Source organism: Oncorhynchus mykiss, chromosome 11 (genome assembly GCF_057628025.1).
Source record: "Oncorhynchus mykiss isolate SJ-2025 chromosome 11, ASM5762802v1, whole genome shotgun sequence".
NCBI classification, from domain to species: Eukaryota; Metazoa; Chordata; class Actinopteri; order Salmoniformes; family Salmonidae; genus Oncorhynchus; species Oncorhynchus mykiss.
Genome location: NC_143032.1, coordinates 14,006,719 through 14,030,081, shown reverse-complemented (window position 1 = coordinate 14,030,081; position 23,363 = coordinate 14,006,719). Strand labels below are relative to the sequence as shown.

Sequence of the window (23,363 nt, the reverse complement as noted above, 5' to 3'; positions counted from 1 at the left end):
ACTAAAAAGTACATCCAATTGAGAGTCTCTATTGAACATGCTTCTAAATCCAAGACTAGTCTTAATCTGTGTCTGGGAAACTGGCCCATTCTTAATGAATGTGGGAGATAAAGGTTTAAAAGGCTGGAATTAAGATTGTCGCACACTGATGATGTAAGTGATTGGAGGAATTCTGGTTTGCCAGAATGATGAGAGGGAAGATTGTCCTCATTTTTTGATTTGTCTGATTTTTCTGTTTTTTTCAGCCTCTTTCTTTTTCCACATTCGTTTTGGCTATTTCACTATTGTAAGTGTTGTTACTAGTTACTGTACTAAGTCTAGTGATTTGTGTGTGTAAACAAAGTGGGGTTTAGTCTGATGATGAATGTAGTAACTGGCTGAACTGCCATTATTAAACCTTATGAAAAGATGGACCGTGTTCTTCTTTTGTTAGTATTCAGATTACTGCCAACCTACACATTGCTCTCTACAGACTGTAGAGTGCACACTAACTCAACTTTCTCTGTCATGGTTTTTGGCTTCCAAAATAAATAAATAAAAACAATATTTCCCCATAGGAATAGAATCGACACTCCATGCCAGTAGATTACGCTGTTTACAGTTGTATGCGTTTAGCGTTGACGACTACAGGGGTATATTCAGGATCTTTTCAGCGTTGCTTGAGCATTTGAAAACGACGATACATTTAAGGTTACTTATTAGACTTGTGACACAATCGCTGCCTGTTGAAATGCTAATCTATGCTAGAATGAAATATTATTGCAATATAAATTAGAATTTGATTGAGATTGCTACATTTTAAACAGTTGACATCTGATTTCCGGGTTTGTAACGTTTTTGAACATCATGCTTGGTCGTGAATACACCTTTGATGGGAGTGTTTAAACTTCTAGATGTATTTCTGGTCGCGCGCGTATGAATGTTGTTGATGTGTTCTAAGGATAGCTAGCAGTAGTAGATTGGTTTAACATGTCCTCCGACGACAAAGTTAAGGTTGTTGGAGGGATTCAAGGGCATCTTCTGAAACTTCATGCAGCTCTCTCAGATGGCGACACAAGAGATGCAGCGCTAAGATGTCATGACATTATCGGGGACTTGGGGCAAGAATGCATGCTAACGAACAGCGAGAACGAGTTGGGTAAGGTTCACTGTTGGTCTATATAAAGTGTGCAATATATGAACTTAAATTGTTGTCAGACCCAAACAGCATAACGTTAACTAGCTATGTAGATATCATAGCAATTTAGCTAGCAAGTATAGATTTGCGCCTTGGCTTGCTAATGCTGGGGGGTATTCATTTAGCCTATTCTGTTGCAAAACGTTTCTTAAACGGGAAGGGACCTATCGGAATTTGTCTAATATAAACTCTCGTTTTCGTTTGGAGGAAACGGTTTCTGTTGCAAAACGTTTTGCTACATAATTGGCGTAATGATTACATACCTTCCTAATGAACGAATACTGGCTCGGATCAAGAGGCACAGACTGGGCACCTGTTTGAGACAATGGCCAGAGGCATTTTTTGAGATGCTAATAATCAGTTACACATGCGCATTGCATCCATCTTGAATGATTCCAGACGTCCCCATTCATATGTCATTTGAGATTAACTATGTAGGTAATAGTGATTTAAGACCCTAAATTATCGTGTTTCTCAATGTTGTTTCATTCTAAGGACTGAAGAGGTCCTTACTTTTTTGTAGCTCTTTACTTTTTTGTAGCTCTTTACTATCAGGCCTGCTACATCTGAGGCTCTGGTCAGCAGCATTGCATGCTTGTCCACACTATGGGAAGATCTCAGTTGCATTCTCACGTCCTCTCCTAGTCTCCTTCTCAAAACCCATTGGATGAGAGCCTGAAGTCTCATTTCTGATCTCCTCCTCCAATGGGTTTTGAGAAGGAGGCGAAAGGAGAGGACACGAGGAGTATGCAATTGAGATCTTCCCTAGCTTTCAACAATCCGTTGGTGTCAGGAGGGCAAGTCCACGCTGATCTATGATGCTATTCTAATTCTGTAGGGACTATACAACATAGTGTTTTTGTAAAATATAGAATTACCTGTTTGTTTATGAAGTGGTGAGTGATTGACATCAAGTAATTGATTGATTTGTTTTCTCTTGAAGCTTTACATGCATCCTTGTTGTTCTCAAATGAAGATGGGTTGCTCAACTTTCTTCGAAAATCACTGGCATGCGAAGAGGTTAGTGCAAATGAATGAGGTCAATGAAAATCTGTTCCCCAATTGAAATGTAGAAGGACAGTCCCGTTCTATTTTGTTGTTGCCATGATGACTGGTTCATATTTAAATGCAGCTCCGGGATACAAGAGTTGAGACCATCAGTCTACTGGACAAGTTCTTGCAGAGGATATCTACAAGCGTCAAGGGTTGGGAGAAGACTTATGCCATTGAGATCAAGGTATGTTATGTTTTTTTTAATTTTTTTTATAAATTTTGAAGTTATTTTTATTTGAAACCTTGGACTCATCATTATTAACTCCATCCTTCCTCTGTTCGTAGGACATATGCTTGGTTGTGTACATAAAGGACAAAGCTGCAAAATGCAAGGCACCAACATTAGATCTCCTGATCAAGGTTAATGATTAACATGCATTCATGTGATAATGTTTTTATTGAAAACTGGTTAAATGACACCATCTTTTTACTAAATGTCAGTTTTCCATTTCCTAACTTTTATAGGTTCTCTATTTAACTAAGGACTCCAGCATTGCCCAGGACTTAAAAGTTGGTAAAATATTCGACAAATTCTATTTCGAGCTCTCCTACAAGAACAAAATCGCAGATACAGGTGAGTGTTAATTTCCTTCTTGATGGGGGTCATATTGACAGTGTGAAAAAGCAGGCACCTTCAAGTAGGTGTCGCAGAATAGCTTTCAATAGGGCCCCACATATTCAACCATGTTTACTGACCTACCTTGTAATTCCAATGTTTCCAGTGGCATAGGAATCACTCTGTCTGCTCTCTCTATAATGCAGTATACTATAACACTAGTTTACCTGCAAGTCCTATTGACACTGATTTGTGTTTCTGATTTGTCTTATTTTTTCAAAAGTTCTCAGTAAAATCTATGAGCTCTTAGGAGTTTTGGGTGAGGTCCATCCCAGCGAAATGGTCAACCACTCAGATAAACTCTACAGAGCCTATTTAGGAGAGCTGAAACTTCAGGTACATCCCATATAAAGTAGACTAGGGGTCAGCAACAGGTGGCCCGCAGGCCAAAACCGTCCCCTCAAAACAACTGTAAATTCACCAGGAATTCAGCTAAAAATGAGTTTTATTTAGTAAATCTGTTCCCAAGTATTTCCATGAATAAAAAAAGAGACATACAGTTGTGGCTAAATATAAAGACACAGCGGTCAAAGGCGTCACTACAGACCCGGGATCGATCCCAGGGTGTGTCACAACCGGCCGTGACCGGGAGTCCCATAGGACGGCGCACAATTGGCCCAGCGTCGTCCGGGTTAGGGGAGGGTTTGGCCAGAGAGGCTGGCCGGAGGGGCTTTACTTGGTTCATCACGCACTAGCGACTCCTGGTGGCGGGCCGGGTGCCTGCAGGCTGACTTTGGTCATAAGTTGAACGATATTTCCTCTGACACGTTGTTGCAGCTGGCTTCCGGGTTAAGCGGGCAGGAGTTAAGAAGTGCGGTTTGGTGGGTCATGTTTCGGAAGACGCATGACTCGACCATCGCCTGTCCCGAGCACTTTGGGGAGTTGCAGCGATAAGACGATTGAAATTGGGGAGAAAAAAGGGGGTAAAAAAAATAATATATACTGTCCATGTCAAATTTGTCTTTATTTTCTAAATTACAATTTTAAACTTAAGTTTACAAAAATAAAATTGGTTCTGCATTTTTGAAAATCCATAACAGGTTGTGGAGAATTATTTAAGAAATGTGCAAGGGTGTCTATTTGGCCACAACTGTATGTGATCGTGTCTCATTGTAATCAAGATATTAAATAATTGTTATTTTCAAGTAACAAGTTGGTCAATTTGCAGTGTACAAATTATTATAATTCTGTACCGTAAACATCCGGTCCGACAAAAATCGGCCCTCGGCTGAATCTAGTTGCCTATCCCTGCAGTAGACTGCGTGGTATTTGAGCCGTGTTCATTGTGCAATATTTAGGCCTACAGTTCAATTCCGATTGATTTTGTTGTGTGTATTGAATTTCATTTTCTTTTGGTTGCAATGTTGAAACCATTTTTAGATGACTTCATCGACAAAGGAGCCAAAGCTTACTGTTGTGGCTGGATGTTTGAGAGGGATCACGGCACTAATGGTTAATTTCACCAAGTCAGTGGAAGACGGTGTGTGTGTTTTGTGTTTATTGCCTTTACTTAACTGAATGTGTTGCTCCTGTATGGAAAGCTTTTTTTCAGTCGTAAATCTTCTGATTTCTCAGCACCAATAAAGTGACTTTGTCTTCAGGTCATCCTGTATTTTCCATATTACATTTTTTATATTTTTTCTTTAGACCCAGGAACCTCAAAGGAAATATTTGAGTATGCCTTGAAGACAATTAGTCCTCAGGTTGGTAAAATGTTATACAATTAGTGCTCTCAATATCCTACGTGGTAGCGTACAGGTTGTCTAATGTGAGCAATAGGACTGTTCATCCTTCCGTTTATTTCACGTCCTCTCTTTTGAACAGGTGGAGATGTGCCGTTATGCTGTCACCTTTGGTAAGATTTACTGCATTGAGTGCCAAATTATTTGCTAAATCATTTTCACTTTCATGACTACTCCTTTGTTTCCATTGCACCAGGCAATCTCAATCAAATGCAGCATTGTTTGAGCTTGACAATAAGCTATTTTTCTACGCTTTGTAGCTGGACTGCGATTGTTAGCAAAGCATGCAGCTCAATTCAGCCACTTGTTGATGGACCACTACAGAGCCTTGTTTGATGTCATGTCCAAGCTGTGTGGACACATCAACCAGGAGATGAAGAAGACCAGTTACTATGCCTTGGAGTCCTTCCTCAAACAGGTGGGCTTACCACGTCCCTGAAAGCCAGTATGTAGTTAGGGGCAATTCCATGGTAACAGAATGATGCTGATACTCCGATATTTCACTTTAAAATGTATTTAAAGCCAACCAATGAACAACAATGTCTACAAAACAATGTCTACTGAACATTTTACAAAAACACATTTACTTGAAGAACAGTGCAGATGCAAAGTTTGGTAACAGAATGACAGAACAAACCGTAATGCAGTTCAAGAAATAAAGTTAAAAAAATATTTACTAAATAAACTGAAGTAAAAAATGTAATAAGTAACACAATAAAATAACAACAACGAGGCTATATACAGGGGGTACAGAGTCAGATGTCTGGGGGTACAGGTTAGTCGAGGTAATTTATACATGCAGGTTGGGGTAAAGTGACTCTGCATAGATAATAAACAGCGAGTAGCAGCAATGTAAAAACAAAAGGGGGGGGGGTCAATGTAAATAGTCCGGGTGGTTTTAGTCCTAGACTTGGCGCTCCGGTATCGCTTGCCATGAGGAAGCAGAGAGCACAGTCTATGACGAGGGCGGCTAGAGTCTTAGAGCCCTAAAAATTCTCAATCTGCACGGTTCTTCAAGTAAATGTGTTTCTGTATAGTTTTCCATGGAAATTGTTAAAAGTATTCCTTGTGCATAGAGTTGTATGGTTGGTTTAACTTTGAAATCATTGGTTTTTGTTTGACCTACATTTTGAAATGGAAAAATCGGAGTCTCGGTGTCGTTCTGTTACCGTGGAACTGCCGTCAGACAAATGAATGGTGCCGTTTTATTTGTTGACATTTTTTTTGCAGTCACGCTGCACAGAAGGGCGTCAGGTCATTTGTCCCCGATACTTATTGTTTCATAAGATATAGGTCATGTTTCACTTGAGAGGATTTTTAGGAATAACCGTACTTCTATTCCTTTGTTTTGCAAGGAGTAGTGTGTTTCCTTTTTGCCCTGAGAAATATAACTGTTTGTTGGATTATCGCTTTAGGTTGCTCTCCAGGTGGCAGAGAATGTGGAGGAGCACAAAGGCAAGCTCAAGTTCTTCATGCAGAAGTTCTGTGCCATAATCAAGACCATGGACTCTACTCACAAGGAGCTCTCCATTGCTATCCGTGGCTATGGGTTCTTTGCAGCGGTGCGTTTCTATGTTCTCCCCTCATCCCTTTGGGCTTGTCCTGCTGGAAAAGCCACCGACTGGTTTGTTGTTATGTTGTAGTATGCTACAGTTAGTCACGGATATGTACATGCATTTGGAGTTGTGATATATTGAATTTATCCAGTGCACTGTTTATTTTGCATCACTGAACCATTTATTGTATAATTGTTGCTGTTGCAGCCATGTAAAGTGGTTTGCCCTCAAGACGTGGACCTGATGTACACAGAGCTGATCCAACGCTGCAAACAGATGTACCTCACGGAGTCCGACGGAGAGGAGGACAAAGTTTACCAGCTCCCCAGCTTCTTGGACTCCATCGCCAGTGTCATCATCCACCTAGACAAGGTAACCCCAGAACCCAGTCCAAATGAACCCCTCCCCTTCCGAAATCTGAAAAATGCTTACCCCCGTGAAATCGTGATTTGTCCAAATAATCAGTGATGCTAAATCTAGCACACCGCGATAATTGTTCCTATTTTCCAACCGATGTAACTTTAGTTACAGATGGTGGAGAGACTAGCATTACCATATCACTGTTTATCGTGCACCCACAGATCCCTGAGGTCTACACACCTGTGCTAGAGCGCCTCCTGGTGGTACAGATCGACAGCTTCCCTCAGTACAGCGTGAGAATGCAGCCCACCTGCACTCGTGCCATCGTCAAGGTGCTTGTCGCCATGGCATCCAAGGGTCCAGTATTCTGGAGCTTCATCAGTTCTGTGGGTGAGTTGAAGAAACTGAGTCCGACTCTAGCCTATAATATATGCCATTTATGGAGGCCTTCAAAAACCATTTATGAAGCCATCATAGTTGCTTCACAAACCATTTAAGCTACAATAATTTAGGCTGTAAACAAATGCCATGCTAGGTAGAGGCTGCAAAGGGTTTTGACACAATCGCCAAAGTGCCAGATGTAAGGATATTTTTCTAAAGCCTTTGATGTACGTGTATAGTATTAATAAAATCTATATAGACCTTATAAAGGGTTTATGAAGGCCTCATTAAGTCGTCAAAGTTGTTGTTACCGTAACTTCTGATGCATCACTATGCCAGAATAGTTTTATATTTCTCCTTTCAGTGCACCAGGGCTTGATTCGTGTTTGTTCGAAGCCAGTTGTCCTTCCTGAGGTAAGGTCATTTTGGCCCTACATTATGCCACTGTTTTAATGCTCTAATATGAGAATATCATACATTCCTTACATGGACTGTGATCTATGCGTTGTTGACCTTGTTTTCATCAACTCTACTTAGTTGCATAGTTTTGTTATTTAAATGTATACTTTAAAGGTATATTTTCTTTAACCATGATTGAAAGTTGGCAGGATAGTGTATTGTCAGTCAGTTGGGAGGATGGGATATTGTCAGTTGGCGGGATGGGGGATTGTCAGTTGGCAGGATCAGTTGTTGTCATTGGGAACTTGTTAATGGTGGTAACTGTTCTGTTAGGAGGGGGAGAACGCTCAGAGTGTCACCGGGACTGGTGGGGAGTCTGCAGAGGCCTCTCAAATGCAGACTGGGAAATGGAGGGTTCCCTCTTGTCGCGACTACCTGGATCTATTCAGGGGTCTCTTGGACTGTGATCATCTGAAGGTGTGTGTGTGTGTGACCAGTTAGGGCGCTGTTCTAAGCAGATCCTGGTTAAGATAGTATCTCTCTCTCAGATACTTTAACTGCACTTGATTAAGCTTGGCCTGGCCCAGTAGAATAGTCCTAAAAGTGTAAACGCCACCCATTTAGCTCTGCAGGCAGGCTCTATCAAAGATAACAAATACTATTTGAACCCAGGTCTGGTTCTACTGGGAAATATGTTTTTAATCTTCCTTGCTCAGTTTGGTTCTCTTAGCCTAGTTAGTCCTCCACTAATCTCGGTTAACCCAGAACTTAAATTGTGCATCATTTGGTTAGATGCTACCATTTATGCTTACGTAGTCTGTCCATGAGAGATTAGTCCTCCACATACAGTGTTGGTTGATGAAGTGTTCCTTGCTATCAATGACTCAAAATGTCCTCTGCTGTAGGACACTGGGTTTCTCGACAAGGGGTTTGAAACCCAGAACGCTACCCTGAGGTCTTTGAGCCGCCTGCTTTATGATGAACTGGTGAAATCCATCCTGAGGATTGTGGAGAAGCTGGACCTCTCAGTTCAGAATGTCAACACAGAGAAGGAGGTGAGACCTCTTCTGATAATAACTTTTGATTTGTGGTGAATCATTTTTTAAAACGGTCACCACTGATGTGTCCCGGCTTTAGCCGATGAATAAAGGTGTGCCACGCGTGAAAATAATTGATATTGTAAACAAATGAGAATATGTGGTTTGTGTTGTCATAGGGTCAGGATGACCAGGTCAGCAGCAGTATGGTTCTGCCGTCCTCTGATCCAACAGCCCACCTCCTTCCCAACAAACCCAAGGACTTCACTGCCTTCATCAACCTGGTTGATTTCTGCAGGTACAGTACCAGTCCCCATCCACTAGCCTGGTCCCAGATCTCTGTGTGCTGTCTGGCATAACAACAACTATAGAAAGCGGCTATACAGCACAGATCTGTGACTTTGTTTTTTATTCAGTGAATGGGAGGAATCCTCAATGCAGCCTAAATCATCCAGTGCTTTCAAGCCGAATATTTGTATGCCAGTTTGGCACCTGAGTCCGTACCTCTAGTTACATTATGAGGCCTCTATCTGTTTGTCCTTGTAGTGAGTTGCTCCTGAAGAAGCGTCTGGACTATTTTGGGCAGTGGGTGTACCCTTTGAGCCACGAGCTGATCCTTCAGTCCATAAGAGCCCCGCTTGTCAGTGGCTTCTACAAGCTACTCTCTGTCTCCATGGAAGTAGCCAAGAGAATCAAGTACTTCCAGGTAAACCGTGTTCATCAATTCCATCCCATTACTATGCTTTGAAAAGATGTTTTGATATAGTTTGCACTGTATGCACTAGCAACTCCAGCGTCGTGGGTTTGATTCCCTCTTGGGTCATATGCACTATCTATTCAGTCACTGCACTGGATAAAAGTTTACAACTAAAGGTTATATATGCCACGTAGACACAGCTGTATGTTCTACAACTTGATGGCTGATGTACATGTGATGTGATGTACATGATGGCTGATGTACATGTGATGTACATGTGATGTGATGTACATGTGATGTGATGTACATGATGGCTGATGTACACTACTTTCTTTAACAGGGTGTCGGACCCAAAAGCGCTCAAAGCAGCGCCTGCTTTGCACTCTTCTCAAAGTTTGGAAAAGAGGTACAGCACGACTACTTTTTGAATCCACTCTAGAACGAGAAGAGAGGTGTTAAAGGCCATGTTGTTTGGTCAGAGTGATGTACTGGATGGTCACTGTCTCCTTAGGTGGCTGTGAGAATGAAGCAGTATAAAGATGAGCTCCTGGCCTCCTGCTTGACCTTCGTTCTCTCCCTTCATCATGACATAGTTGCTCTGGACATCAAGGCATACATCTCCCCACTTCAGGTGGGGAGCTCCCTCTCATGAGGGTTTATTACTGGTTTACCTAAAACATTTCAACTCAACATATAACTAACTACCTACCTGGTACGAAGTCATGTACATGTATAGGTGCTGTTTTCAATTCATCCCAATTGATGACGTAACCGCTCTCTGGAATTGGTGTACCCCAGGTGGCTCTGAAGCTGGGCCTGAGTCATGCCCCACTGGCCAATGCAGCGCTGGACGCTCTGGAGTCGTGGTCGTCACGTATTCCCCGAGACACCATGCAGCCATACTATAGGGAGATCCTGCCCCACCTCGACGGATACCTGAAAACGGCCGCTGCTGACGGTGATTTGACCTCGCTGTCCATCCATCCATTCTTGCTTCATCTCAGTCTGGAAAGGAAATTACAAAGAATATCTTTGTTCTATTTGGCTGTACTTCCCTCAGGGAATCTGACCTACTTGTTTGTACGGTATGCTATAATTCTGTTCCCCTTTTTGTCTTGATTGCAGACAAGGATGAGAGCCCCTGGGAGGTGACGTCTCTATCCACGGGAAAAGAAAAAGGATACAGCAAAGTGATGGCTAAGCTCCTGAAGAGATCCAAGAAGGTTGCCATGGTAATAAGTAGTAGGAGTCATTTTCCTGGCTATAAGTAACCGAAGCATAAGTTTCTCAAATATTAATTACAGGATGTTTTGTTTGTCAGGAGGAAGCTTCTCCCATTGCCATGGTGAGGAAGAGGGTGGTGCGGTTGCTGGGACACCTGGGAGGGCAGCTGAACAGGAATCTGGTGACCGGTGAGGATCTAGATGTATTTTGCAACTACCACTTTGATTAAACACGATGAACAAACGTGTGTGTGTGTACTGTATGTATACCTAATATGTGCATCACAGGAGGCTGCTGAGGGGAGAATGACTCATAATAATGGCTAGAACGGAGTGAATGGAATGGTATCAACCACATGTTTGATGTATTTGATACCATTCCACTGATTCCGCTCCAGCCATTACCACGAGCCCACCCTCCCCAATTAAGGTGTCACCAACCTCCTGTGATGTGTTTGAACGTCTGCATATCAGCTAATTGTATGTCGACTATACCCTCATATCTTTATATATCATCTTTGGTATGTTTCTATAGTTTATATAGGATCTTATTCTCTCACCAGCGACCCCAGCCGAGGAGATGATGAAGAAGTTTGTGGCCTGGGACTCTGAGAAAAGACTGAGCTTCGCTGTGCCTTTCGCTGACATGAAGCCCGTCATCTACCTCGACCCCTTTCTACCTCGCATCACAGAGCTGGCGCTGTCCACAAGTGACAGGCAAACCAAAGTATGGCCCCTCAAACTTTGTAAACAAACATATATATTTTACAAGGAAGCTAGACGGCCAAAAAAAATCTGATTTAAGTATATATCTGATAGACATAATAGTTTGGGACTGTTGTGAATGTGTGCAGATCCCTGAAATAAGTAAAAAGAATATAGCTCAATACATGGCATTGAGTTGAATAGAGCCAGCACTTATCCAATGTGCACTTCTCAAGAGTTGTATTTAAAGTTGTTACTGTGTGTATGTGCTGAGTTCAGGTGGCAGCCTGTGAGTTGCTCCATAGCTTGGTGGTATACATGGTGGGCAAGGGTTCTCAGATGGTGGAAGGGAAGAAAGGCAGCCTTCCTATGTACAACCTGCACAAACGCCTGTTCCCTGTGCTGCTCCGGCTCGCCTGCGACGTGGACCAGGTTAGTCCATAAGTCTAACTCAATTCATTTCATTTATTTTAATAAATCCCTTGTTACATTAGCAGTTGTCACAAAGGGCTATACAGATACCTAGGAAAAACTCCCTAGAAAGGCAGGAACCTAGGAAGAAACCTAGAGAGGACCTAGGCTCTAGCTGTGCCTGATGGACTTCAGACAAAACATCAGCTTAAGGCTTAATGTAGCCTTGATATATTTGTATATTTCAGTCATTTAGCAGACGCTCTTATCCAGAGCAACTTACAGGAGCAATCGGAGTGAAGTATCTTGCTCAAGGACACATCGGCAGATTTTTCACCTATCAGCTCAGGGATTCGAACCAGCAACCTTTTGGTTACTGGCCTAATGCTCTTAACCGCTAGGCTTGATATAGCCTTCATGACCACTTTGTAAGGCCTATATATACAGCGCATTTGGAAGGTATTCAGACCCCTTCTCTTTTTCCACATTTTGTTACGTTTCAGCCTTATTCTAAAATGGATTAAATAAAAACAAATCCTAAGCAATCTACACACAATACCCCCTAATGACAAAGCAAAAACTGTTTTTTTTTAAAAATGATTGCAAATGTGTACAAAAAAATATATATTATTTACATAAGTATTCAGACTCTTTGCGATGAGACTCGAAATTGAGCTCAGGTGCATCCTGTTTCCATTGATCATCCTTGAGATGTTTCTACAACTTGATTGGAGTCTACCTGTGGTAAATGCAATTGATTGGACATAATTTGGAAAGGCACACACCTGTCTATATAAGAGTCCACAGTTGACAGTGTATGTCAGAGCAGAAACCAAGCCGTGAGAATGAAGGAATTGTCCGTAGAGCTCCGAGACAGAATTGTGTCGAGGCACAGACCTGGGGAAGGGTACCAAAACATTTCTGCAGCATTCAAGGTCCCCAAGAACACCGCGGCCTCCATCATTCTTAAATGTAAGATGTTTGTAACCACCAAGACTCTTCCTAGGGCTGGCCTGCCTGGCCAAACTAGGCAATCGGGGGAGAAGGGCTTTGGTCAGGGAGGTGACCAAGAACCCGATGGTAGATTGGCCAGACAGAAGCCACTCCTCTGTGAAAGCCACATGACAGCCCACTTGGAGTTAGCCAAAAGGCACATAAAGGACTCTGACCATGAGAAACAAGATTCTCTTGTCTAATGAAACCAAGAATGCCAAGCATCACGTCTGGAGGAAACCTGGCACCATCCCTACAGTGAAGCATGTTAGTGGCAGCATCGTGCTTTGGGGATGTTTTTCAGCGGCAGGGACTAGGAGACTAGTCAGGATCGAGGGAAAGATGAATGGAGCAAAGTACTGAGGGATCCTTGATGAAAACCTGCTCCAAAGCCCTCAGGACCTCAGACTGGGGCCAAGGTTCACCTTCCAACAGGACAACGACCCTAAGCACACAGCCAAGACAAAGCAGGAGTGGCTTCGGGACAAGTCTCTGAATGTCCTTGAGTGGATCAGCCGGACCAGACTTGAACCCGATCAAACATCTCTGGAGAGACCTAAAAATAGCTGTGGAGCGATGCTCCCCATCCAACCTGACAGAGCTTGAGAGGATCTGCAGAGAAGAACTCCCCAAATACAGGTGTGCCATACCTGTCATACCCAAAAAGACTCAAGGCTGTAATCGCTACCAAAGGTGCTTTAACATAGTACTGAGTAAAGGGTCTGAATACTTATATAAATGTGGTATTTCAGTATTTTTTTATTTGCTAAATAAATTAACAGTTTTTGCTTTGTCATTATGGGGTATTGTGGTTAGATTGCGGATTTTTCTTTATCTATTTTAGAATAAGGCTATAATGTAACAAAGTGGAAAAAGTCAAGAGTCTGAATAGTTTCCAAATGCACTGTACATGCTACAGAAATCATGTATTTGAACCTCAACTTTTTGTTTTCAGGTAACAAGGCAGCTCTTCGAACCACTGGTGATGCAGCTCATCCACTGGTTCACCAACAACAAGACATTTGAAAGTCAGGACACAGTTGCTGTTTTGGAGGCTATTATGGTAATTCTCCCCTACTGAATTTCAAATACTAATTATTTTTAATAGAATGTGAAACTGATAGCAAAAGTAGTTGCAACTGCAATGTTCTTCCATGCTTTTGGTCCCATGTTGCCACAATTTGTGAAAAATGTATTTCAACCAGGAGTGAATGTGTAAAACTGAAATGTACTTATTCTACAGCAGTTGTTATGAAAGGTTTCTGACGATATCGTTTTTCTTCAGGACGGCGTGATAGACCCTGTGGATAGCACACTCCGAGACTTCTGTGGCCGCTGCATTCACGAGTTCATCAAGTGGTCCATTAAACAGACCACCCCCAAGCAACAAGAGAAGAGCCCAGCCAACATCAAGTCTCTGTTCAAGCGCATCTACAGCCTGGCCCTGCATCCTAATGGTTTTAAGAGGCTGGGTGCTGCTCTGGCTTTCAACAGTATCTACAGACTATTCAGGTAAGGTCTTATTTGATTCTGTGAAGCGTGTTAGTGCAGTAAACGGGACAGTCATACTAGGAAATAAAGGAAATGTGGCTAGATTGCCTACACTACAGACTGCAATTTGTTTTTGTTTGCTTTGTCTGTGCAGAGAAGAGAATTCCCTGGTGGAGCAGTTTGTCTTTGAAGCACTGGTGGTATTCGTTGAAAGCCTGGGACTGGCCCATTCAGACGAGAGATCCTTGGGTAAGGATTGTCACTAAATTCCTGTTGGTGCTCTGTTAATCAAAATCATTAGGTTTTACGTGTGTCCAGAGAGGTCATAATATACAGTTAAGATCTTGAGGTGCTGAAATCCAACAATATGCATCATCATGCAAATCCAGATCGCCATAAAGATGAATAAAATCCTTCTACTTCCTTAGGAACATTGCAACAGTGTGGAAGTGCTATTGACCACCTGAAGAGGATCATCAAATACAAGGCTTCCAACCTCAATCAGCAGAACACCAAGAGGCGGATTCCAAGGTTAGCAATGTACTAGGCTGGCGCTCTTTTGGGATGGTTGCATTTTCGACTTCAAGTACACGCAACTCCGTTTTAAAGCATTTTTGACTTGGATCATTTACTAAATCTTTTCTCTTTTCCACTAGGGGCTTTCCCCCTGATGAAAATGTGTGTTTGTCCGATGTTGTTATGTGGCTTCTGGAGCAGTGTGGGCGACCTCAAACCGAGTGCCGTCACAAGTGCATGGAGCTCTTCTACGAGCTTGTGCCCCTGCTACCAGGTGAACTGTACTTTGTATCTGTAACACATTCTAACTATAGTATGTTTAAACATTTTATTTTAAACTTCTATTTATTAAGACACATTTAAATAAAAAAAGGTAAAATATTTAAATGTGCAATTCTATGGCTCTGAGACAAAGGTCAAACACAATTGACCTGAAAAAGTTGTTTATTTACTGCAAATTTTATTCAATCAGTCAATCAATCCAATTATAAAGCCCTGGCACCACACCACATTGCACATTTAAATATTTTACCTTTTTTAATTTAAATGTGTCTTAATAAATAGAAGTTTAAAATAAAACAGCAAGCAATATAGATGTAGGAGCACGGTGGCTAGGAAAAACTCTCTAGAAAGGCAGGAACCTAGGAAGAAACCTAGAGAGGAACCAGGCCCTGAGGGGTGGTCAGTCCTCTTCTGGCAGTGTCGGGTGGAGATTATAAGAGTACATGGCCATTAAGGCCAGATTGTTCTTCAAGATGTTCAAATGTTCATAGATGACCAGCAGGGTCTGGGGACAGCCAGGAGTCATCAGGTCAGGTAGTCCTGAGGCATGGTACTAGGGCTGGGGTGGGGGGGGGGGGGCAGCAGCATACTTACATTCACACAGGACACCAGTTAAGACAGGAGAATTACACCAGATATAACAGACTGGGCCTAGCCCCCCGGGACATAGACTCTTGCAGCATAGATAATGGAGGCTGAGACGGGGGGGTTGGGTGACACTGTGACCAGTGGTGTAAAGTACTTATGTAAAAACACTTTAAAGTACTACTTACGTAGTTTTTGGCGGTATCTGTACTTTACTATTTATAGTTTTGGCTACTTTTACTTCATTATTTTCTTTAGGAATCTAGTGTACTTTCTACTCCATACATTTTCCCTGACACCCAAAAGTACTCATTACATTTTAACAGGAAAATGGTTCAATTCACACACTTCTCAAGAGGTCATCCCTACTGCCTCTGATCTGGTAGACTCACTAAACACGAATGCTTTGTTTGTATATGAGTGTTGAACCGTGCCCCTGGCTATCCGTAAATAAAATAAAAACAAGAAAATGTTGCTGTTTGGTTTGCAGGATATAATTCCACCCACCTTGCCAAAGCACAGCCCCCACACGGCTAGAGGGATATCAACAGACCACCAACTTACTACCCTGAGACAAGGCTTAGTATAGCTCACAAAGATCTTAATGGGACTTTTCTTGTCTTTAGGAGAGAGGTCTCCGTCCCAATGGCTGCAGGAGCTGTTGCAGCAGCATGGTGTGGGCTTCCTCATCTCCAGGCTGGAGGGTGGAGGGCTGCTCTCCCAGCCCACCCTCAGGCACCTGGCCGGCCCCTTCACCGTCAGGGCCGCGCTGCAGTGGATGGACCTGTTGCTGGCCGCCCTCGACTGCTACAACACATTCATTGGCCTACACATCATCAAGCCCCAGCAGATACTAGGTGAGTAAACTCACTGGTGAGCCACACTCGTATGATGAGGGACGTTGCCTGAGACATGAGGACTCGCTTTTAGCTCAGAGGGCTAACAAAGTAGCGTGACGCACAGGAGACCTGGGTTTGAATCCAATATGGTCACACTTGCATTTCAGTCACAAGTTTTTTTCTTTATTTGAAGGCTCTGATGAGAAATCCAGCTTTTTGAATGCCTTGGGGTTCTTCCTTGCTGAACTGGCCACCAAGGAGCTGGAGGCAGCAGAGGGCTGTTTCAGAGCAGGCCAGAGAATCTCCCTTTTCAGTCCCAGAGAGAGAGACCAGTACAACTACAGCAAGTGCACCATCATCGTACGACTCATGGAGTTTGCCACGGTGGTACTGGTCAAATGCCAACAGGACTTTTGGAAGGTGAAGGATTACTTGATGCATATTTTTGGCTTTGTAGACATTTATGGGCACCTCGTTTCTGTGCTAGTGTCCAACAAGACAAAACTCTCAGTACTTCCTGGAAAATATATGTACATAACCTCTAAATCGCTGACAATTCCCCCATGCAATCACAAGCTGCATGTATTTTTGGGGAGGATAAAGTGTCAGAAAAGTGTAAAATGTATCCCTTTATCAATTTAATGCCCACTGTCTCACTGTATTGTTAATTAGGTATGGTATCATGGGTCTTCGTTTGCTGCCTTCTGGAAACTTGCAAGATTGTTTACTTGTAGAAATAAACTGATAAATACCCGTTTTAACCCTGTCCCTAGCTACTGGAGAAGGATCTGTTTGACTCTGCCTTTTTGGAGCTGGTGGCTCTGACTGTCTGTGAGCCCTCGTCTATTGGCTTCAACATGGCTGACCTGGAAGTGATGAAGCACCTGCCAGAGGTGTGTGTTCCCCTGCTGAAGGCCCTGCTGGTCTCACCCTACAGAGAGGATCTGGAGGACAGCCTCAGGAAGAGGATATCCCAGCAAAGGTCTGTATGGTGTTGATTAGTCCTCTGTTTAGGTTAAGATCAGTTCAGTCCCAAACCAACCCCTAGACCATTGTCGTTTCTAAGTAGCCCTTTAAACATGTTAGGTAGACAACTGTGGGCTTTATAGGAGTTCTATCATTAATTTTCTTCAGGAAATCATCAGAGCACAGAGTAAATCATAGTGTAGGAATGATGATTAATAATGGGTTTGTGTTGTCTTCAGTGTGGAGGACTTGTGTAGCGTGGACCTTTACCATCCAGACACTTGTACCAGCCATGCCAATATGGAGATGCTTCTCTCTGCCTGCAAACAGATTCACAAAGCAGGCTTCCTCAGCTCCCTTCTGCACAGCCAGGTACTCTTTCTCTCGCTCTTTCTTTCTCTCTTTCTCTCTCTCTTTCTTTCTTTCTTTCTTTCTTTCTTTCTTTCTTTCTTTCTCTTTTTCTTTCTCTCTTTCTTTCTTTCTTTCTTTCTTTCTCTTTTTCTTTCTCTCTTTCTTTCTTTCTTTCTTTCTTTCTTTCTCTCTTTCTCTCTCTCTTTCTTTCTTTCTTTCTCTCTTTCTCTCTTTCTCTCTCTCTTTCTTTCTTTCTTTCTTTCTTTTTCTTTCTTTCTTTCTCTCTTTCTCTTTTTCTTTCTTTCTTTCTTTCTTTCTTTCTTTCTTTCTTTCTTTCTTTCTTTCTTTCTTTCTTTCTTTCTTTCTTTCTCTCCTTACCCCTGTCTTACTGATCTACCTGATGCTGCTGAAACATTTAGGCCCAGCTTTACTAAGGCCAGAGTTCAATTGTTGTCTTGTAGTGCACAAATAGTAAATGTTAAACACCTTCCCTCTTGTTGAAATCTCTTCACTATGTGACTGTTCTCTCTGCTGTGTGTTAAAGGATCTCAGTTACTCACAGTCCCTGGGATCCAAACTCCTCCTGGCGGTATACAAAGGCATCGCCCCCGGAGAGGAGAGGAAGGCCCTCCCTTCCATGGACGTGAGCAGCAGGAGGCTAGCCGACGGACTGGTGCAGCTGGCCTTCTCCCTGGGTGGACAGGTTGGAAACACCTAGCCTAATTTCCCCTAGATTGTTTTGCAGGCGGGGTGCTAAGGCCAACAGAGCAACATCCATGCCATCTGGCAGTTTGCTGCTTACATGGCAGACTTCTGTTTCTTTTTAATCTTTTTGTAAACAAACAATGTATAGCTTCCAAATATGTTTACAACTTTAATCTCGTAGATAGTCAGTGATTGTATTCATAGCTCCAGCTATGAATTTGACAGTGGTCACAGATTGCGGCTTGACTCAAGTACTTCATCAAACTCCGTCTCTGCTACACTTACCTGTTTGTGTTCTGTCGTCATTCTGGCAGAGTGAGCAGCTGGTAGAGCTGCTTTTGAACACCATCATGCTGTCTGTGCCTCTGGCGGGCAGCCGCAAGCAGAACTTCCTCAGCTTCTCTCACGGAGAGTACTTCTACAGCCTCTTCCAGATGACGCTCAATGCAGAGCTGCTCAGCAACCTGGATACCACCGTAACGCTGCTCATGAAAGCCGCCACCCAAAACCCTAGCATGGTGAGTAGTAGTGGTCTCATCTAATAAATTATTTAGAATCAAACCTTCGTTCAAATATCAGGGATTGGGTTGAAAGCAAAATACACATTTCCATGACCTACCAAGAAAATGGACAAAGTATATCTCTCTCTTAGCAAGATGACCAAAAAGTGTTGTAGAATACATTTGTACATTTCTTTGGTGTCCTTGCAACAGGTTAGCGTGCTGCTGAACGGCATGCTGGACCACAGTTTCCGGGAGCGCTCGATGAGGAAGAGCCAGGGCAGTCGGCTGGTGGAGTGGATACTGCAGAGGTGGGAGCTGCTGAGGCCGTGGTGGGGCAACAACGCCTCCACGTCAGAAAGTAAAACCGCCACCCTCACATTGCTCTCCAAGGTTCTACAGGTGCAGCATAGCCAGATATAAATGCTTCTTTTCATCTTTTTAAACATGTTTTCATTGTATTTTTGTACCCAGGTTTTACCTTGTGTTTAACCTATATGAGTTTATCTAACTGTTCATTCTAACTATATGTATATCTAATTCTGTGCAGATTGATTCATCTGTGTGCTCCAATGCCGGCCACCAAGCATTCCAACTGGTGTTCTCCACGTTCACTACTCTCATCGTTGACATGGCCCTGCCGTTGAATCTCAAGGTAAAGCATTAAGGTCGTTTTAATCAATTTAATCTTCCTGATTTTTTTTCTTGGTATCTAAAATGTTTGTTTTTTTAAAGCCCTATTTTATAAGGTATGTTCACTGAAAACTGAGTTGCTGGGGATGGGAGAAGGGTCATTTGGTAGCTGTGGATAATTAACTGGCTGTGGTAGCATGGATGGCCAGGTTGGCAACATAAGCCACACTACAATACTAAGTCCTTAATCTTGTTAACAAGTGCTATGGGATTGACTCATAGTCATGGAAAACTGTCTTACCTTTAGTCAAGGGAAGAGGAAAAATGTTAATCACTGTTTTGAGTGAACTATCGCTTTAACCCCACCACTCTTCAGAGCCAGGCACTGATCATGCTGCCATTCTTCACCACCCTGCCGGAGGAGCCCCTGGCCCAGCTGCAGACGTCCCTGGAGGCACTGGTGGCATCCCACTTCCCGATGCAGTCAGACGAGTTCCCCCGTGGCTCCCTGCACCGCAACAACTACATGGACTGTCTTCGAAAGGTAAGGTCAACCAGACCTGGGTTCAAAAATAGTATTTAGGGTATTTCAATTACTTTCAAAGACATTTGGAAGTAAGTATTTCAATATTATTTATTTGAAAATACAAGTAGTTGAATATTGGAATGTATTTGTAAATACACTTGGAAATTATTTGAAAATACTCAAATACACTCCCATGCATTTCACCTAGGTATTTAAAAATAGTATTTAACATAAGTATTACAAATACTTTAAAATACTTCCAATAGAAGTAGTTGATTCGGGACACATTATTTGAACATACTCACTACACAGAAGAAAAATAATAATTTCAAAAATAAATACTCAAATACACCTGTATTTGAGCTCTGGTCTGCCATCAACTTTAATAGTTAAGTCCTAAGTCCCTCCAACATTGTTCTTACACCAGTCCACTTTAAATCCATAAGGGGGTGGAGAAGTGGACACTTCGGTAGACCAGTAGTGTTCTAATGGCTCAGGTGGTGGGCGCATAGTTCTTGCAACATCCGGGTTCTGGGTTTGATTCCCGCCACATATATTTAATGATATCTTGAATTATTCTTGTACATTATCATGAATGTCACTCCTTTTCAGTTTTTGGATGCCCTAGAACTCTCTCAAAGTCCTCTTCTGCTGAAATTAATGGCCAGAGTTCTGTGCCGCGATACAAAGCACATTATGGAGGACTTGTTCCAAACGTGTTTCCAGAGAATTGCTAGACGGTGAGTGAGGCACTTATTTCCCCCACCGTGTTTAGATGTTTAGATCAGTGTTGGTTTCTCCAAGTGTAAGGTGGATTGAAAACTGTTTTGTGTGTGAGCAGGTCCAGTGGTGAGCGAATGGTGCAGCTGTTATGTGCCGTGTACAAGACCATCCAGCAGGGTGACGTGCCTGTCCCCTCAATGCTCCAAGCCATGCTGGAGAGAGTGCTGCTACCATTAGCCTCTTACTGCAGCCCAAAAGCCCTGGCTGAATTCTTCAGCGCTAACGTCGGTGACATCATGGCGGCGCTGCTCGCTCGCTTTACCAAGGTCTGTTGGTTGCTTTCTTGTTATCTGTATTTAATATTCTGCAGTCTTTTACCGTGGTGGAACATTAATGACAAGTGTAAAGAGCTTTGGCTTTTGTGGAATCTACAAGGTTCATTGCTTTAATCTGTTATATGACGGGACGTGTGCTTTACTGAAAAAGTATGAAAACATTTTAAAATAACATAGAGAACTTAGTGTTTTGGTGTAGATCTGCTGTCACGTGTAAGGCTTGAAATGTTATTTGACTTAGCCTAATTAGAAAATGTATTTTGTTTTTGCAGATCAACTTAATCCTAACTGAGCTTTTTCTAATGTTCTCATAGAGTTGAAAAACATTTAAACCAGTTGAAAAAAAATATTTCTGATTTTTTTTTTCAGTCCAACGAAGCGGCTTATGAGGCCCAGTTGATTAAGAAGAATGGCTGCTACAAACTGATGGAGTTGCTCTACTCTCGTCTACCTAAAGAGGAGGTTTACTCCAAAGACTCCCAGATCAACCAGGCCTACTGTGGAACCACAGTCATAACAGAGGGCAACGAGCTGTCAAAGACTCTCATCAAGTAAGTCCACCGATAAGTTTTATCTTTTTAAAGGTGCCATCCATAAAATGTTCCAATATAGCCATACATTTAAATATATATTCACCCCTAACTTTGTCAAGGGGTAAAAAAATAAATAAAATGCTACTCAATCAATTTCTCCAGTCGTCTAGTTTATTCTGTTTGTGTTGCTAAATCCAGTTGTAATTTCCCTTTAGGTCATGCTTTGAAGCCTTCACGGAGAACATGACAGGAGAAACTCAGCTCTTGGAGATCAGGAGGCAGTACCATTGTGCTGGGTATAACTGTGCCATCGCAGTCATCAGCTGTAGCTTCAACGAGACCAAGTTCTACCAAGGCTTCCTCTTCACAGAGAAACCTGAGAAGGTGATACAAAGTCGCCTGGTCCCAGATCTGTTTGTGCTGTATTGCCAACTCCTATTGTCATGCCATACTAAAGGGTTAATTCAACCAAACTGCATTGCAGATTTTATCCAGTTGTATATTTTAAGCAGTAAGGCCCGAGGGTGTGTGGTTTTATGGCCAATAAACCACAGCTAAGGGCTGTTTGTCAGCACGACGCAACGTGGAGTGCCTGGACACAGCCCTTAGCCGTGGTATATTGGCCATATATTATAAACCCACGAGGTGCCTTATTGCTGTTATAAACTGGTTACCAATGTAATTAGAGCAGTAAAAATAAGTGTTTTGTCATACCCGTGGTATACGGTCTGATATACCACAGATATAATCAGCTTTCAGGGCTCGAACCACCCAGTTTATAATACAAGTTATACCATGGCATTGTTGAATACTTGTTTCTGATTGGCATGAAGGGCATTCTAGAGTGTGCATTATAATATATACACTCAGTTTATAAAAACATATAAACTATGTACTTTTTTCTTGTGGTGAAATAAAATTGCTAAATGGTATGGGTATAGAAGTACCAGGCTCATCTCACATGATCAATTCTACAATACAAATCAATAATGTATGTTCTTCTGTTCTTTCCCCCAGAATCAATTCATATTCGAGAATCTCATTGATACCCAAAGGACGTACAGATTCCCCATTGAAATTGAGGTATATTGGTTTTTTTTTCTCCCACTGATGAGATGACATCAGTGAGTAATCCGAGTGATGTCAGTAATCTGAGCATAGCCTTCTCATTCTCCCTATAGGTTCCTATGGAGAGGAAGAAGAAATACGTCATGATTCGGAAAGAAGTGAGCGAGGAGAACGGAGGTAGGATGAATCTGCATCTCCACCTGACATTCAGTTGAGGTTCCTTAGTATACTTCACGTTACATTGTTGGAAGTAACAGTTGTCTCTATATTTAACCTTTCTATCCGTGTTGTCTCTGCCCATCAGAGGAGCCAGTATACCTCTCCTCTCAGTCCTACATGGCTGACAGCAGTCTGAGTGAGGAGATGAGTCAGTTTGACTTCTCAACCGGAGTCCAGAGCTTCTCCTACAATTCTCAGAATCCTGCGGGGCAAAGTCGCACAGTCAGGAAGCGGGTCAGTCCGACCGCTGTCTCTCTCCATGCCTCAGGGTTGCTTTTACATGGGTTAGAGTTAGAGTATCCATGGGAGAGACTCTTGTCCCATCCCCTAACAGGCCCCTTACCTTTATTATACACATTGCATAAGTACATATACAATATTTAAGATATCCTAAAGATATACTGAGTCAATACTTAGTGGAAGCACCTTTAGCAGAAGGAACAGCTGTGTGTCTCTTTGGATATACATATACACAAAGAGCCTACAAACTCATTTGCACTGTTGTATCTTTTTATTGGTAAATGTTTGACTGTTTTTGGAATTATCTCAGGAGAGAGCCGAGACCATTTCGGCTCAGGAGGAGACGGTGGACCTGGAGATGGATGAACTGAACCAACACGAGTGCATGGCGGCCATGACGTCTCTGGTGGGCCACATGCAGAGGAACAACATCACTCCCAGAGTTGAACAGGTCTGCTCCATGCCACTGCTCCATTCCACACTGACCACTTAGCCCCTAAA

The 23,363-nt window shown here is 42.6% G+C and overlaps 1 protein-coding gene across 1 annotated transcript in view; it reads left to right on the top strand.

The window, feature by feature from the left end:
• The first annotated feature begins 629 nt into the window (after nucleotides 1-629).
• The window catches only part of prkdc (protein kinase, DNA-activated, catalytic subunit), a 43,123-nt gene continuing 20,389 nt past the window's right edge, over nucleotides 630-23,363 (top strand). The window contains exons 1-47 of the mRNA XM_021620207.3: nucleotides 630-1,138; nucleotides 2,121-2,197; nucleotides 2,310-2,414; nucleotides 2,516-2,590; nucleotides 2,696-2,804; nucleotides 3,070-3,182; nucleotides 4,227-4,326; nucleotides 4,494-4,549; nucleotides 4,671-4,701; nucleotides 4,849-5,006; nucleotides 6,004-6,150; nucleotides 6,352-6,516; nucleotides 6,726-6,894; nucleotides 7,250-7,299; nucleotides 7,618-7,761; nucleotides 8,190-8,339; nucleotides 8,501-8,619; nucleotides 8,868-9,027; nucleotides 9,359-9,424; nucleotides 9,530-9,649; nucleotides 9,817-9,976; nucleotides 10,144-10,250; nucleotides 10,340-10,430; nucleotides 10,805-10,968; nucleotides 11,226-11,378; nucleotides 13,306-13,413; nucleotides 13,636-13,862; nucleotides 13,996-14,090; nucleotides 14,270-14,372; nucleotides 14,498-14,631; nucleotides 15,851-16,081; nucleotides 16,257-16,483; nucleotides 16,837-17,045; nucleotides 17,269-17,401; nucleotides 17,925-18,083; nucleotides 18,400-18,603; nucleotides 18,799-18,987; nucleotides 19,136-19,240; nucleotides 19,595-19,762; nucleotides 20,357-20,484; nucleotides 20,586-20,793; nucleotides 21,172-21,353; nucleotides 21,551-21,719; nucleotides 22,353-22,418; nucleotides 22,517-22,580; nucleotides 22,708-22,856; nucleotides 23,173-23,313. Of these exons, the coding sequence (XP_021475882.3) occupies nucleotides 970-1,138; nucleotides 2,121-2,197; nucleotides 2,310-2,414; nucleotides 2,516-2,590; nucleotides 2,696-2,804; nucleotides 3,070-3,182; nucleotides 4,227-4,326; nucleotides 4,494-4,549; nucleotides 4,671-4,701; nucleotides 4,849-5,006; nucleotides 6,004-6,150; nucleotides 6,352-6,516; nucleotides 6,726-6,894; nucleotides 7,250-7,299; nucleotides 7,618-7,761; nucleotides 8,190-8,339; nucleotides 8,501-8,619; nucleotides 8,868-9,027; nucleotides 9,359-9,424; nucleotides 9,530-9,649; nucleotides 9,817-9,976; nucleotides 10,144-10,250; nucleotides 10,340-10,430; nucleotides 10,805-10,968; nucleotides 11,226-11,378; nucleotides 13,306-13,413; nucleotides 13,636-13,862; nucleotides 13,996-14,090; nucleotides 14,270-14,372; nucleotides 14,498-14,631; nucleotides 15,851-16,081; nucleotides 16,257-16,483; nucleotides 16,837-17,045; nucleotides 17,269-17,401; nucleotides 17,925-18,083; nucleotides 18,400-18,603; nucleotides 18,799-18,987; nucleotides 19,136-19,240; nucleotides 19,595-19,762; nucleotides 20,357-20,484; nucleotides 20,586-20,793; nucleotides 21,172-21,353; nucleotides 21,551-21,719; nucleotides 22,353-22,418; nucleotides 22,517-22,580; nucleotides 22,708-22,856; nucleotides 23,173-23,313 (6,357 nt within the window). The 5' untranslated portion in view covers nucleotides 630-969. The remainder of the gene's footprint in view (nucleotides 1,139-2,120; nucleotides 2,198-2,309; nucleotides 2,415-2,515; nucleotides 2,591-2,695; nucleotides 2,805-3,069; nucleotides 3,183-4,226; nucleotides 4,327-4,493; nucleotides 4,550-4,670; nucleotides 4,702-4,848; nucleotides 5,007-6,003; nucleotides 6,151-6,351; nucleotides 6,517-6,725; nucleotides 6,895-7,249; nucleotides 7,300-7,617; nucleotides 7,762-8,189; nucleotides 8,340-8,500; nucleotides 8,620-8,867; nucleotides 9,028-9,358; nucleotides 9,425-9,529; nucleotides 9,650-9,816; nucleotides 9,977-10,143; nucleotides 10,251-10,339; nucleotides 10,431-10,804; nucleotides 10,969-11,225; nucleotides 11,379-13,305; nucleotides 13,414-13,635; nucleotides 13,863-13,995; nucleotides 14,091-14,269; nucleotides 14,373-14,497; nucleotides 14,632-15,850; nucleotides 16,082-16,256; nucleotides 16,484-16,836; nucleotides 17,046-17,268; nucleotides 17,402-17,924; nucleotides 18,084-18,399; nucleotides 18,604-18,798; nucleotides 18,988-19,135; nucleotides 19,241-19,594; nucleotides 19,763-20,356; nucleotides 20,485-20,585; nucleotides 20,794-21,171; nucleotides 21,354-21,550; nucleotides 21,720-22,352; nucleotides 22,419-22,516; nucleotides 22,581-22,707; nucleotides 22,857-23,172; nucleotides 23,314-23,363) is intronic.